The sequence below is a fragment of the Pelobates fuscus genome, chromosome 8, assembly GCF_036172605.1.
Source record: "Pelobates fuscus isolate aPelFus1 chromosome 8, aPelFus1.pri, whole genome shotgun sequence".
NCBI lineage: Eukaryota > Metazoa > Chordata > Amphibia > Anura > Pelobatidae > Pelobates > Pelobates fuscus.
This window is the reverse complement of record NC_086324.1, coordinates 135,081,988-135,096,837: the sequence shown is the minus strand read 5'-3', so window position 1 is coordinate 135,096,837 and position 14,850 is coordinate 135,081,988. Positions and strand designations below refer to the sequence as shown.

Below are 14,850 nucleotides of genomic sequence, written 5' to 3'. Positions count from 1 at the left end.
TCTGATAAATTTTCAGTTCTGAGAAAAATTCGGTCTATGTAAAAGTATGATCTAACATACAGCGGTGGACATGCAGAAACTACATTAATGATCTAAATCTGAAAAACAAGCTTCTGTGAGCATGTGATGTCAGCAGACAATTGGAACCCGAGACTCAAATAGTTGTGCTATTTACTTCCCATTGACAAATACTGGCCTCGATGGGTCTGCCTTCCCAGTGCACACAGCATCCCCCAAACTTGACTATTAAGAGGGGATGGAGGACCCCAATGCCCAACCTTAGTATACTTCTGCCCCTTACCACCCTCTCAGGATCTCCCTTTCAGGTACATCTTCTTCTTTACTACTTCTATTACCCAAAATTTAGATCTCTGTCCTGTTCTTTTATATTGTTGATTAAAGGGTTACACCAACCAAACACCAGTGTTAGAGTTACAGTTGATCACTGGAGCTCTGTATCAATGCGCAGCCATTAACTGGACCCTCAGTTAGGAGCACGTGCTCACACAACCAAAGATCACACTGCCACGCCTGGTGACACCAACAGACATTATTGATATGAGTGTTCGGCTGCGCAATGCCATGTTCTCTCCGGTTAAGTAAAAGTATGCTCCTGACTCAGTGTTACGTAAATGGCGGTGGCGTTATTTTCAACTGAATTTTTGTTTTTGTGCAGTGATTTATTGATGTGGTAACACAAAAGCACTGTCATTAGAACATTGTCGTTTATAAAAAAAAAATAAAAAATCCTTTTCAAAATGAAATGTATTAAATGTATATGGTTTTTGGCCTAACGGTAATAAGAACGGAGGTTGTACGTGACACAAGGTTACAATGTATATTGTAATTCCAATGGAAGGCAGTTATTATATAGAATATGTGTATAGGATATGTAATTTATTCCTATGGAATAGCCTGCCTACCGCTATCAGACTCTCCCCTAGTCTTGCATCTTTTAAGAAGTGCCTCAAAACCCATCTCTTTAGAAAAGCTTATGGCCTCCAAGACTAACCTCTACCTCACATACCTGTCTATTGCCCTCTCCTAAAGGGCAGCCCACCTTATTTGATTGCAAATTCCTGACCTAATGTGTTTTACACCCCACCTCCTATAGAATGTAAGCTCGATTGAGCAGGGTCCTCTTCAACCTATTGTTCCTGTAAGTTTATTTGTAATTGTCCTATTTATAGTTAAATCCCCTCTCATAATATTGTAAAGCGCTACGGAATCTGTTGGCGCTATATAAATGGCAATAATAAATAAATAATAATAAATCAAAAAGAAAAAACAATAAAAGCTGCGCCTAGTAACAGTCAAAAAATTATAGTCCAAATAAAATAGATGGATAAAAGGGAGAAAGTCTTATCTAAGAGTGTCCCGTGCAGTCGTCTAGTACGGCAATATTCAGTCTGCAACAATTGTCCTCGTTTGATTCTTCCTTGTAGATCCACTCAAATATAGGAGACAAAAGGGTATATACAGGAAGCCGGATAGTGTAGTAAGTTAAAATATAAGTGAATAAAATATATAAAACTTGTGAATGTAAACTCACATTTGAGAGAGCTAAAACCAGCTCAGGTGGAAAGGGCGTTCAGCGGTATAATCCCCGCTTATGGGATATACAGTAGGTATCCTTCGTCTGTGGGAAATTTCCTCCGTTCTTGATACAATAGGCACTCGGGTAGAAAGAAACAACCAATAGTGCACACTAGATAAAAAGCTAATTGTAAAATAAAGAAATAAAATGGGTACTCACAAGGGGGGAGCAGAACAGCTGCTCTCTTTTGATAGCGCTAGTGGTATTATCCCCACCTAGGATTACTTGGAGTCCAGAGTGATGATTAAAATGCCAGGTAAAAAGTAGATAAATATGTATTAAAAAAATACAATTAAAAGTAACAAATTATACTTTAATATTTAAAATACATAATATTATAACCATAAACGCGTTTCGCCAATACGGCGTTATCAATATGGGAAAGTAGTGTTTTGTCTTAAATAATAATAAATGTATCGTACAGAATGGCACAAATGTCGGATACGTATAATATAAAAAAACATGTATTCCTTATTACATATGCCAATAAAATTGTAAATTTTTTTTTTACAAGAATGGTATTAATTATCCCCTAGGCCCCTGTCCCCCAATAAACTCCTTAATGTAGCTGAATTACTTCCCCAGAGCTGTGGAGACCCTAGAAACCTCATGAAGATGATTTGGAGAATCAGATTACCCTTTATCAATGAGCTAAGTTGCCACACTGACAAAAAGAAGTGTAATAAAAGTGTTTTACAGTAACTCAGAACAATGACATGGAAGTGAGTCATTAATGACACAGCTGAAGATCTGCCCCAGGGCTATGTACATTCAGCATTGCACTACACATCTCCATGCTGCAGCCATGCTCCTCACAACACCTGGCTGGCTAGCCACGCCCACACCAGACAGCCACCCAATCAGCTCGCATGCCTGGGCACCCGGAAGTGGAGACCCTCCTAGCGCCGCTGCCATGGGAACCTGGTGAGCTGCGGGCACTGTAGGACCAGTTTTTTGGGGGTCTCGGTGGGTGAACCATGGACAGCACCCGGCAACAGCAGCAGGTCACCGCAACTCATAGACTGCCCGGGCACCCGGAGAGCGACGGCGACAACGGTAGGTATGGCACTCAGCCCACCCCTAAAACATAAATAATAATAATAATAATAATGAATAAAGCCATCATTGACATCTGATTTGATTAAATAAAGATATTATAGTAAAAAAAAAAGTTGTGGACTACTTGTCCCATGATGCTCAGCCTTCCAAGGAAGGCAGTCCTCAATATATACAGTGTCAAAACTCACATAACTACTGGGAAATAATAATAAAATGTGCCTGTCCTGTCTATCTATCTATCTATCTATCTATCTATCTATCTATCTATCTATCTATCCTGTCTGTCTGTCTGCTATACACTTTTCTTCATTTTATCATCTTATCCTGATACAGAATGTTAGCATGTCTGTACAGGTCCATCATGCCTTTCTAATAGTTCAGACCTTTTTTTTTTTTTTTTTTTTGTTTATTATAGACAAGTATATGAATACTAAGTGAATATATCCTGCTCAGTGGGGTTGTTATTGTAGTACTGTTAAAAGCACCCTATGAATGAATCATCTGACAAGGTTATTTACTAAAGTGAGAATTCAAAGTGAATTTTAATCTTAAGGTGAAAAGAGCTGAATTGTAAAAAATTCTCTAATGCCCCGTTTTACATTGAGCGGTACGGTTCGGGTCGGTACGGTCTGGAACACTATTTTAAGTGTTTCCATTATGAAAGAGGCCCATACAACCGAATCAAACTGCACCATTCCTGGGCCCCCTTCAGATCTAGGTCCATAGGAAATGGTACGGTTAGGGCAGAGCTACTGGCGTTACACTATACAATCCATTGATTGGCGGACAGGAAAACGTACAATGTTCACGACAAATGACACGCTAGGCATTTGGTCTAAACCTCGCATGCTCTCTGGCAGTCCAACTTGTAGTGGAAACGCTCACCTGAATAGGCTGGACTGTTCTAACCCTTCCGAACCGTACCGAACCATACCGCTCAGTGGAAACGAGGCATAAGTCAGCTGTGCTATCAGTTTGATTACTGGCATTAAATTTGAAATGTTGACTTAACTGTAAGACTTAATCACACTCATTATTAGTGATGGATAAGTTTAGCATGTTAGGTGTTTATAAATCTTGTTATCCACTTGTCATTGTCCATTATCCTGATTTACTGGGAAAGAGAGTATGCATTTTTGAAAGAGCAATGCAGTATTTAGCATTATTTTAAATAGACACTCTGGTCACCATAGCAAGTTCATCTAAATTAAGTTGTTATGGTGCCAGTAGGCCCCCTGATGCACTGTTACCTAAAAGGGTTAACTGGACGATCTAAGCCAATCAGCTGCGCCCCTGCTGGCGGCACTCCTCGCTTCCTTTAAACCGAAATTCAGAAACTGAATGCCGCCCATGGGACCTGTAGCTAGAGGTCACTTTTGGGGTTTAACCTTTCAAGAATGGTTTAACCCCTTAATGTAAGAGTGCATCTGGAGGCCTCCTGGCACCATAACAACTTTGTTTAGAAGAAGTTATTATGGTGACTGGAGGGCTCCTTTAACAGGTGCATAGAGATTCATTAGACAAAGCAAGTGAACGCAAGAAAAAGGTATCTCAAAAGGACACAGTAGGCACTGTCAATGATTCACCTCATTGTAATGGTTATAGTGTGTGAGGTTCCTAGGCACTTTTATTACAATCAGCATTAAACCATTTTTTAAAGTACCTTTATAGCATTAAAATACAAACTTGTATTCCTAACACTATATTGCCATTTCTGCAGATTTGTTTTAGGTCCCTATTCCCCCGAGTCCAGTCAAACCTGCAAAAAAAAGTTTTCACTTGCCTTTACTCCAGCTTTGAAATTCCCTCAGCGCTGCTGGACGCTCTGCCTCCTGCATCATCTTCCAACTCTCGAGCCAATAACCAATCCAGTGGAATTTTAACTTTCTTTTAACTGAGCAATTGGAATTGATCTAGACATTTTGTAAATCATTTTTTTATTGATGTTTTAAGCAATAAGTTGCAATACAAAGTGCAATACATGGCAAGTAGTCAGTCAATAAATATTACAAGGTATTAGAGGACACTAGATAAGGCTATCAAAAGGCACTTGCATATGTGAAAAGCAAAGATGTAGACATTGTATATAAACATTATCTTTAAGAGACCCGGCAGGCGTCATAACCAGTTCATTTTATTGAATTGGTTATAGTGACTGGAGTCCTCTGCAGCTGTCTCTGCCATTTATTTATTTTTTAGCAGTTTAAAGCTGAATGAGGATCCCTGACCAACCACAGCCTAGCCCTCACTGAATGTATATACAGTGGGACCTCGGTTTACAAACGCCTCGGTTAACAAAATTTTCGGTTTACAAATGAAAATCCATTGAAAATAATGCCTCGGTTTACAAATTTGTTTCGCAATACAAAGCAAGTTTCCCCAGGACGCATTGCACTTGGGAGGTTTATAGGGCCGCCCCCTGCATGCTGGAGTCTGTGGGTATCACGTGGCGTCGAGTTTGGAGGTGTTGGAGCGGCTTTTGCATCGAGTTTTGGAGCCATTCTGGAAATTGTTTGCAGTTTTGGGACTTTTTGGCGCATTTCTCAAGCTGTGGAAAGGTAGGGAGCTGAGCTTCATCGTTTGCATGCCTTTTACTGTGTGTTCTACATTGTTAGTTGGTTTCCATGCCAGCTCATTTTGACTTTTTTCTGACCTCCAGAACGGATTAATTGGTTTTCAATGCATTCCTATGGGAAACCGCGTTTCGGTTTACAAATGTTTCGCAATAAGAAACGTCCCGGAGAACGCATTACATTCGTAAACCGAGGTCCCACTGTACTTCCTTTTAGCCACACCAGTTCATACCAGGAATGGGCACTAAAGCATCCGTGTGACACATGATGCGTCTTGACTTAGAAGTCTGCTATGTTTATACATTTTGTAAAAAAAAAAAAAATCAACATCTACAAATTTTCATGCCACATAACTGGGTAAACGGATACAAAAATAGAGCCGGCTTATATTTGGCATGACAGTTCATTAAGGTTATTTTCTATTTTGTGAACATGTGCTCTTTGATATTATCTACAGTTTATATATAGTCTGTGCCTGAATATAATAGAAACACTTAGTTATTGCAAAGTGTGATTTTTTTTTTAAATATACTGCATTTTACAGATAATAGCATGTAATATAATCAGGCAATCTTTTCAACCATTCTTTTGGCTTTTCACATAAATCACTGCCAGCTGTTGGAGTAAATGTATAACATCTCCTAATGGGATTAGCAGGATCAGACCATGAAATCCAGTTTAGCAAAAAAAAAAAAATCTTGCATTAAAGGGACACTGTAGGCACCCAGACCACTTCAGCTCATTGAGGTGGTCTGGTTGCACAGTCCCATCACCCTTAACCCTGAGCATGTAATTATTGCAGTTTTTATAAACTGCAATATTTACCTGCTAGGGTTAACATCCTCTAGTGGCTGTCTACCATACAGCCACTAGAGGGACTTCCAGGCTCGAAGGCAACTTTTGGTCGCCTAAATGACGCTGGAAGTCCAGCGTCACCAGAATCCCCATAGGAAAGCATTGAATAATGCTTTCCTATGGGGAAATCCTAATGCCAGCGCATTAGTAACTCCTTCTGCACCACAGGGGGTGGGCTTGACAGAGAGGAAAGCTATAGTGCCAGGAAAATTAGTTTGTTTTTCAGGCACTATAGTTAACCTTTAAAGGGATACTATAATCACCAGAACAACTACAGCTTATTGTATTTGTTCCCGGGAGTATAATCATTCCCTTCAGGCTTTTTTGCAGTAAACACTGTCTTTTCAGAGAAAATGTAGTATTTACATTACAGCATAGGGATATCTCCACTGGCCACTCCTCAGATGGCTGCTAGAGGTGCTTCCTGGGGCAGTGCTGCACACTGTGCAGCACCCCTATTTAGTGTCTCCACCCTCTGCATGGAGACACTTAACTTTCCTCATATAGATTATTCATTGTATCTCTATGAGGAGATGCTGATTGGCCAGAGCTGTGTTTGACTTGTGCTGGCTCTGCCCCTGATCTGACAGTCTCAACCAGTCCTATCTGAAAGCATTGTAATTGGCTCAGAGAATTACTTCTGATGATGTCAGCCAAGCAGGCAGACCAGGGGGCAGAGCCAGCAGCTGTTTTGGTTCACTTCTTGTGCGGACGAGCCACCGGGTGTGACGGGGTTAGGGAATTTTCACGGGGTACGGTGTGCTGATAGAACACAGCTAAGACCTTATGATTATATCAAACTATTCTTAAACCAGGGCTTGACAAATTTGTTTGGAATATAGGAGCCAGTAATTTTCAACGAGAGAGTGCAATTCTTAAAGGTACACTATAGTCACCAGAACCACTACAGCGTGGTGTAGTTGTTCTGGTGTCTATAGCCTGTCCCTGCAGGTGTTTCAATGTAAACACTGCCTTTTCTGCGAAAAAGCAGTGTTTTATTGCTCCCTACTAACACCTCTAGTGACAGTCACTCAGATGGCCACTAGAGAGTCCTGGTTCAGTGCTGCACCACGTGCAGCACTCAGGTTTAGGGTCTCCAAGCTCTGCATGGAGGCGCTGAATGTTCCTCATAGAGATTGATTAATGTAATCTCTATAAAGGAGATGCGGATTGGTACATTTGCTGCGCATGCATAAAATCCTCCCAAAGCATTGGCTTAGCTGAGATCATAAAGACTGATCATCTCAGTCATGGTGAAACTGGCACGGTGTGGGAAAATGGGAAGAAAGGTGAGTAAACACCTTCCTCATGCAATCGGAGGGGGCAGGTACCTTAACGCGACAGGCTCACATACACACTCATGCTGACAACAGGCTTTTTACGCACACACTTTGACAGGCTCGCACACACAAACTCTTGACAGGCTCTCACACACACTCTGTCAGGCTCACATGCACACATTTTGACGGGCTCTCACACACACTCTGTCAGGCTCAAATGCACACATTTTGACAGGCTCACACACACTCTTACGTTGACAACAGGCTTGTATGCACAAACTCTGACAGGCGCTCACAGACACTCTCTTGACAGGCTCTCACTCTCACACACACAGACACTCTGACAGGCTCGCTCACTCTGACACCACACACACACAATCTGACAGGCTCACACACACACACACACACTCTTACGCTTACAACAGGCTTGCACGCACACACTCTGACAGACTCGCATACACAAACTCTGACAGGCGCTCCCACACACACTCTCTTGACAGGCTTTCGCACACACACACACACACACACACACACTCTGACAGGCTCTCTCTCTCACAAACACACACACACACACACTGACAGACTCACACAGGCTTACACACAGATTTTTGTTTTAATTGATTAATTGAAACCCACTCAGCCTTCCTACCTTTTGGGAGAGCTGAGTAGGCCATTCCTGGGGTCCAGTGGGGCTGCTCTCTTCTTGTGTGCGAAGGAGCAGTACTCTGTTTGCGCTGCTCTCTGCTCCCTTGCGCTCTGTAATGATGCGGGGGCTGGCATGACGTCATATCCCGGGTCCCGACATCATTAGACAGCGCAAAGGAGCAGAGAGCAACTGCAAACAGAGTACTGCTCCTGCGGGCGGTGGCCGCGCACAGTGCTCCCACGGTCAGGCGGCCGCCTCCAATATTCCCCATGATGGACCTTGTCAAAGCTCCCTCCCACACTAACTAGAGAGTTGGCAAATCCCAGACGTCAGGGCGAAATATCTAGTCACAGTGGCGATCTGGCGCCTGGGATTTGTCGAGCCCTGTCTTAAACCATATGATAGTAAACCATGAAGGTGCCTGTGGACACTTGGCAGCATAATCAGTAATTTATTTATTTAATTTTTAAAATATTTTACCAGGAAGGATACATTTCTCTCGTTTTCAAGTATGTCCTTGGTCCACAAAACATTGCATTGTTCCAACAGGATGCAATATTACAAAAAATACAATATATATATTTTGTAGTCAGGGACCAAAGCCGTATCTATGATAAGTTAGATATATGAGCAAGTCGGTTGTGGTGTGCCGAAACCGACGTATCGGGTAGGCCTGTAATAAAAGAGGGCAAAAATTAAATAAAATAACCTTATTACATATCTCTACGTAGCAAGATTCATAAAGGCTTGTCTACTCAACTCTAACTCTATATATATATACCGTATATACTCGAGTATAAGACGAGTTTTTAGCAAATTTTTTGTGCTGAAAAACGCCACTCGTCTTATACTCGAGTGAGTGTCTGTATTATGGCAACTTACATTGCCATAATACAGACAGGACCGCCGGGCTCATTACAAGCCCGGCGGTCCTGTTGGGGGCTGGCAGGAAGCTGCAACTTACCTTCACAGAGGCTCCTGTCAGCTCCCTTCTCTCTCCTCCGGTCCGTGCAGCTCCCTTCTCCTCCACTGTAAGTCTCGCGAGAGCCGCGGGGTCAGAGCGTTGCCACGGGTTACCGTGGCCACGCTCCGCGCAGCCGCGAGACTTACAGAGGGAGCTGACTGGAGGAGAGAGAAGGGAGCTTACAGGAACTGCTGGGAAAGTAAGTTACAGCTTCCTGCCAGCCCCCCTCCTACAGCCCATCCACTGGACCACCAGGGAATGAGAGCCCCCCTCCCTGGCCAGCTAACAAGCAGGGAGGGGGGACGAATATAAAAAAAATAAAAAATAATAATAATTTAAAATAATTATATAATAATAATAGTAGGGGGGCGTGGCTTGACCGCTCATGGAGTAAGTCGCACGCTGCACTCGCTCCCAGGCCCCAACCCGCATAAGCCCGAATTCAAAGCAGAAATCGCGGTCCACATGGGGAAACCCAGACGGAACACCCCCCGCCATCCTCCCACTCCCCACACGAACCTTAAATTAGGTCCCATGGACGAATTTATGTCCACCCCGCAACACCTCAGAGACACACGCGGCACGGACAAGATGGCGCCCCCCTCCCCTCCCTCCCCGAGCACCAGCAGCATGGCAGGCTCCGCGGAAGGAACACCCAACGCCGATGCCTTAACCCAGATGTCCAGAGATTTGGTGGCTATATCGGCAAATATGCTTACACGGGGAGATAAAGCGGCCATGGTCACTGAGCTGCGCACCATCATCCGGGAGGAGATTGCCGGGGTGCGTAGAGACTTAACGGTCCTGGAACAGAGGGTGACCGACTTGGAGGAACACCGTCTCCACTCATCACACCATCAACAAGCCACAGACCTGGCGACTACGCGACAGGGGAATATACTGCTTGAAATGCGTAGGCAGGTCGAAGACCTGGACAATAGGGGCCGCCGTAACAATATACGGGTGCGGGGCCTCCCTGAAGCGGATAATGAGTCTCCCCGGGACTTGCTGCTGGGCCTCTTCACGCAACTGCTTGGAGGAGACTCACCGGTTGACATACCTATGGAACGTGCTCACAGAGCACTGCGGGGCCCCAGGAGAGATGGCTTACCTAGGGACGTAATATGCTGCCTTACATCGTTTCAGCAGAAAGACGCCATAATGAGGGCAGCCAGAGCACAGCGCACAATTACCTACATGGATACCCAGGTTTGGCTGTTTCAAGACCTGTCGACCCTCACTCTGGATGCCCGAAGGGCGCTGAAGCCTCTGACAAGCATGCTGCTTGAAAAACGGATTCCCTACAAATGGGGTTTCCCGTTCAGCCTGCAAGCTAAAATTGAGAACCGCTGGCACACGCTGCGCTGGCCCAATGACGTACCTCGATTTCTCCAGTCCGCTGGACTGCCACATGTCCACATCCCGAACTGGATTCTTGAATTCCCACCGGCTCTCCCCACCGGACCCTACCCGGCGGCAGAGAACCTAGCAGGGGGACACGCTGCTCCACCTCCGCAGCGCCGAGGCGGCCCTGACGGCCCAGAAGAATGACGCACTGGATCCCTGTAGCTGATCTCCTGCCCTACGGATCACGGACCATTTCCTGAGCATCCCCCCTAACCTCCAGGGAAGGACATCTATTTGCTGTTGGCCTATGGCGAACTTTCATCACGACCAGCAGGCCTAGACCACCGGTAAGCGGGCCGTAGCCAAGGACACAACCTAGCAACACAAGACTTGGGGACGCAAAGAGGGTGGGATGTTTCTGGGCTGGCAGGCCACACGGTGTGAGCCGCGCTGCAACGGCCCGTTTGGGGTGGGGGAAAGGGCCACAAAATCCAGGACTGCATATGTTTGAATCCGTATCTGCGACCTGTAAGTTAAACGCCCATGTGGGTGATAGTACCTACTCCTTTTATCAGTCGCTTATTATCTTTTTTATATTTACATTTGCATTTATGTGTTCCTCATTCTTTATATTGCTGTTCAGGTCACTCAACTAGGCCACAAACTTCCCTACTTATAGGGAGCAGCCCTGTCACCTACTGCGTCTCCTGCACTACCCACGCTGCCCATATAACACCGTTCCTCTGCCTCAGGAACGCGCTACGAGGGTATTGTATGATACTCTTTCCACTGCCTAGCGTATTAATTGTGTGGTACGAGGGGCCTACCCAACGTCACAGTTTTCCCCTTGGAATGGGCGATGATAGTAAATACACAGCACACAACCCGCTGTTCGGGGCCTACGCCACGTGGTGCCATGAGCCTGAAATGGGCCGTGGCTTTCCCCCCGCCCGCACGTTACAACACCACTATGTATAATGTTCCCTTCTACCCATTGCGACCACCGGGTTGGTCACGACGCTTAAACTTAGCCACAGTTTTCCCCCGCTAATGCCTTTGGGTGAGGGACACCCCACTACTCTCACGGCGCACCGCGCTGCCCCAATAGCCTAGGACACGCCATTATTTTTGCCCCGGGTGGGAGTTGTGACATCACCACATGTTCCAAGCCCTTTCACTTAAACTGCTCCAGGAGCCCGAATTGAGCCATAATTATATCCCCTTGGTGTAGGACGTACTGTTTGTATCTGAACATGCCGTATTCTTCGTGGTGTCCATAAGGACTAAATCAAGACTCAGTTGGGCCCTGGGTGTCCGGGGCGGTGTAGTGGTCTGTACGACGCCCATGTAACCATTCTCTGACCAGCCCATGATACCCATGCTTGCTTTAAACTAAAGTTTGTCTTTAGATGCATATGGTAATGTTAAAATTTGTCATGTAATACATAATTTAGTGTATACTGTATATGCCCTCTTCGAGTAGCTGCCGACGCCCCGGGTGCCAGTACTGAGCTAAGGTTATGTCATTTGTGTAGGATGTAATACCCGTGTTTAAAGCACTTCATAACGCACGCTATATTTTTTGAGGTGAACACAAGGACCGATTTGGGCCACGATCACAGGTTCAGTGTCCGGAGCATTGTTATAGATAGTAAAACACTTAGATAAACCTGGCGTTTTTCTGTTTGCGTAGCTTAAAGTACCAATGCCAGCCTGCAGTTTCGCCCCTGCAATAGACTGCGATGTTACTGCATAACGCTCACCCGGATGATTATTGTGCCCACAGTATTGCTCCGGATACCTATCTTGAGTTAAGCTTTGATCTCTGACGCATTTTGTAATGTAAATGTTTGATGTACAATTCGCTATTTAATGTATGCTGTATTTCTCCTCTTTAGGGAAACTGACGGCCCCTCTCCCCCCCCCCCCTCCACGATTCAAGGACCGCGCCCTCGTTGTACCCCCTTCTGCCGACTGACCCTCCTGGGCCGCACTCTGCGGCATCTCAGGACTCGTCACCCTCCCCCCCGACCACTGACCCCCCCCCCTCTCCCGGACTTGCGAAGTCCCTGACACCTAAACCCAGGCAGCGGGTTGGGTGCCGAGGGACGCGGGCGCTGACTACCCACATTCTAGCGGGACAGACTCCGTGTGCGGACTTCTTCGCACCTCACGCAACTGACCTCTCCCTGTAAATAGGACCGGGGTTCGGTGAGACTCTCCAGTTCTCTCTGTCTCCTGAACGTCACCAACCGGTCTAGGTTCATTAGTTGCCTTTATTCCCTTTGCCTCTTCACTCCTACCCTCCCCGCCCCCCACCTATGGATCCCCCCACCACCAATGTTCTCCCCACGGGGGACCAAGCGGGATTTAAACCAGACTTGCTCACGTATTGGTCTAACAATACAGGGGGTCTCAACCAGCCGGAGAAACGCTCCCACCTGCTACGCCGTCTTTGGGCGGAGAGGATGTCTGTAGCTTTCCTGCAGGAGACGCACTTTAGGGGCCCGGACGCGCCCAAACTCGAAAATAACCGCTATAATCTGGCTTACTATGCCAACCACCAGTCGTCTAAGAGAGCAGGTGTAGCGATACTCTTTGCACGTTCCGTACCTTTTAGCCATATGGAAACTCTCCCTGACCCCGAGGGCCGTTTCCTCTTTGTTAAGGGGACAATTGCAGACCACAAGTACACTTTTGCCTGCATATATAGCCCCAACCGTGGTCAACACACTTTCCTCTCCCGTACCCTGACCAAACTTAGTAAATTCAGAGAGGGCCTTTTGTTGGTTGCGGGTGATCTGAATATGCCCCTTGACCCACTCCTGGACACGTCTCGCGGGACCAGCATGATCCCCTCGCACTGCCTAAGAACCGCCGCTAGGGCACTGAACGGCTTAGGCCTCGTGGATTGCTGGAGAACCGCACACCCCGACGAGCGGGACTATACCCACTTCTCCCATGTCCACCGTCACTACAGTCGTATCGACTACATATTCATGCCTCAGGAATTCCTCTCCTTACTCCACGACGCCCATATCGGACTAACGACCCACTCGGACCACGCACCGGTTACGATTCGTACAAGCTCACCCCTCCACAGACCGAGGGACAGACAATGGAAACTTAATGTGTCCCTGCTGAACGACGTAGCCGCCCGAGCATCCACGCTCCAAGCACTCACACAGTATTTTGACACGAACGAAGGCCCAGACACTCCCCCCCTGACGGTCTGGGAGGCACATAAATGTGTTATACGAGGCCATTACATCGCCCTCTGTACGCAGCGCAAAAAAGACAGACGCAGACAACTCACAGACCTCACAACCAAAGTGTCAACCCTAGAAACCACACATAAACAAACACTAGACGATAACGACTACCTACAACTGACCGCGGCCCGGAGAGAGCTTAGAGACCATCTTTCCCAGGGACTTTTACACACTATAACGAAATCTGCCAGGTACTTCTACGAACATTCAAATAAAAGTGGTAGGCTCCTGGCAAGGATGCTCCAGGCAAAGAGGAGGGCACAGCACATTCACAAAATAAACACGCATGACCGACGTAGTACGAGACTACCGGACGGGATACTTGACGCCTTTCAGACATACTACAGAGACCTGTATAATCGGTCACAAACCACACACGGGACAGATACCCAGACACACCAACGGAAGATTACAGACTACCTCACCAGACACATATCCAAGACACTCACCCAGGAGCAATCAGACTGCCTAGAACAACCCATAACACTTGATGAACTCAGAGGAACGCTGAAACTCATGAAGCCACATAGAGCCCCCGGCCCCGATGGGTTGCCGATTGCGTATCTTCGCACGTACAGTGACACCCTCCTGCCCAAACTTCTGGTGGGGCTGAACTCGATCCGTGAGGGCGGGCGATTCCCCACTGACACCCTAGCCGCCACAATCACGATAATCCCCAAAGAAGGTAAGGATCCGACTAACTGCTCGAGCTACCGCCCAATCTCGGTGTTAAACTCGGACCTGAAACTTTTCGCCAAGACCCTGGCTCGGCGGATCTCCCCGCTCCTCCCGGGTCTGGTCCACCCTGATCAGGTCGGGTTCATCACAGGGAGGGAAGCCAGGGACGACACGATACGGGCGCTCAACATAATACATTCGGCAACGACCGAGAAGCGCGAGGCTGTCCTACTTTCGACGGATGCCGAAAAGGCGTTCGATTGGGTAGACTGGACATACCTCGCGTCCACTTTCCGCCACTTTAGATTTGGCCCCCAACTATGCACTTGGGTGTCGGCCTTACACATCCATTCCCCATCAGTAACTGCACTCGCCAGGGATGCCCCCTGTCCCCCCTCCTGTTTGCCCTCTCTCTGGAACCATTTCTAGAGGCGGTCAGACGGGATGGGGGCATTACAGGGGTGTCGCTGGGCGCCGAGGAACACAAACTGGCCGCTTACGCGGACGATATGCTGTTCTTTCTAGAACAGCCTTTAATCTCCATCCCCAATCTCCTCAAAGCATTCCAGGAATACCGCC

General features: G+C 46.7%; 1 protein-coding gene across 1 annotated transcript in view; it reads left to right on the top strand.

Moving 5' to 3' along the window:
* The first annotated feature begins 2,483 nt into the window (after positions 1-2,483).
* Positions 2,484-14,850, top strand: part of TMC7 (transmembrane channel like 7) — a 61,529-nt gene continuing 49,162 nt past the window's right edge. The window contains exon 1 of the mRNA XM_063430328.1: positions 2,484-2,653. Within this exon, the coding sequence (XP_063286398.1) occupies positions 2,575-2,653 (79 nt within the window). The 5' untranslated portion in view covers positions 2,484-2,574. The remainder of the gene's footprint in view (positions 2,654-14,850) is intronic.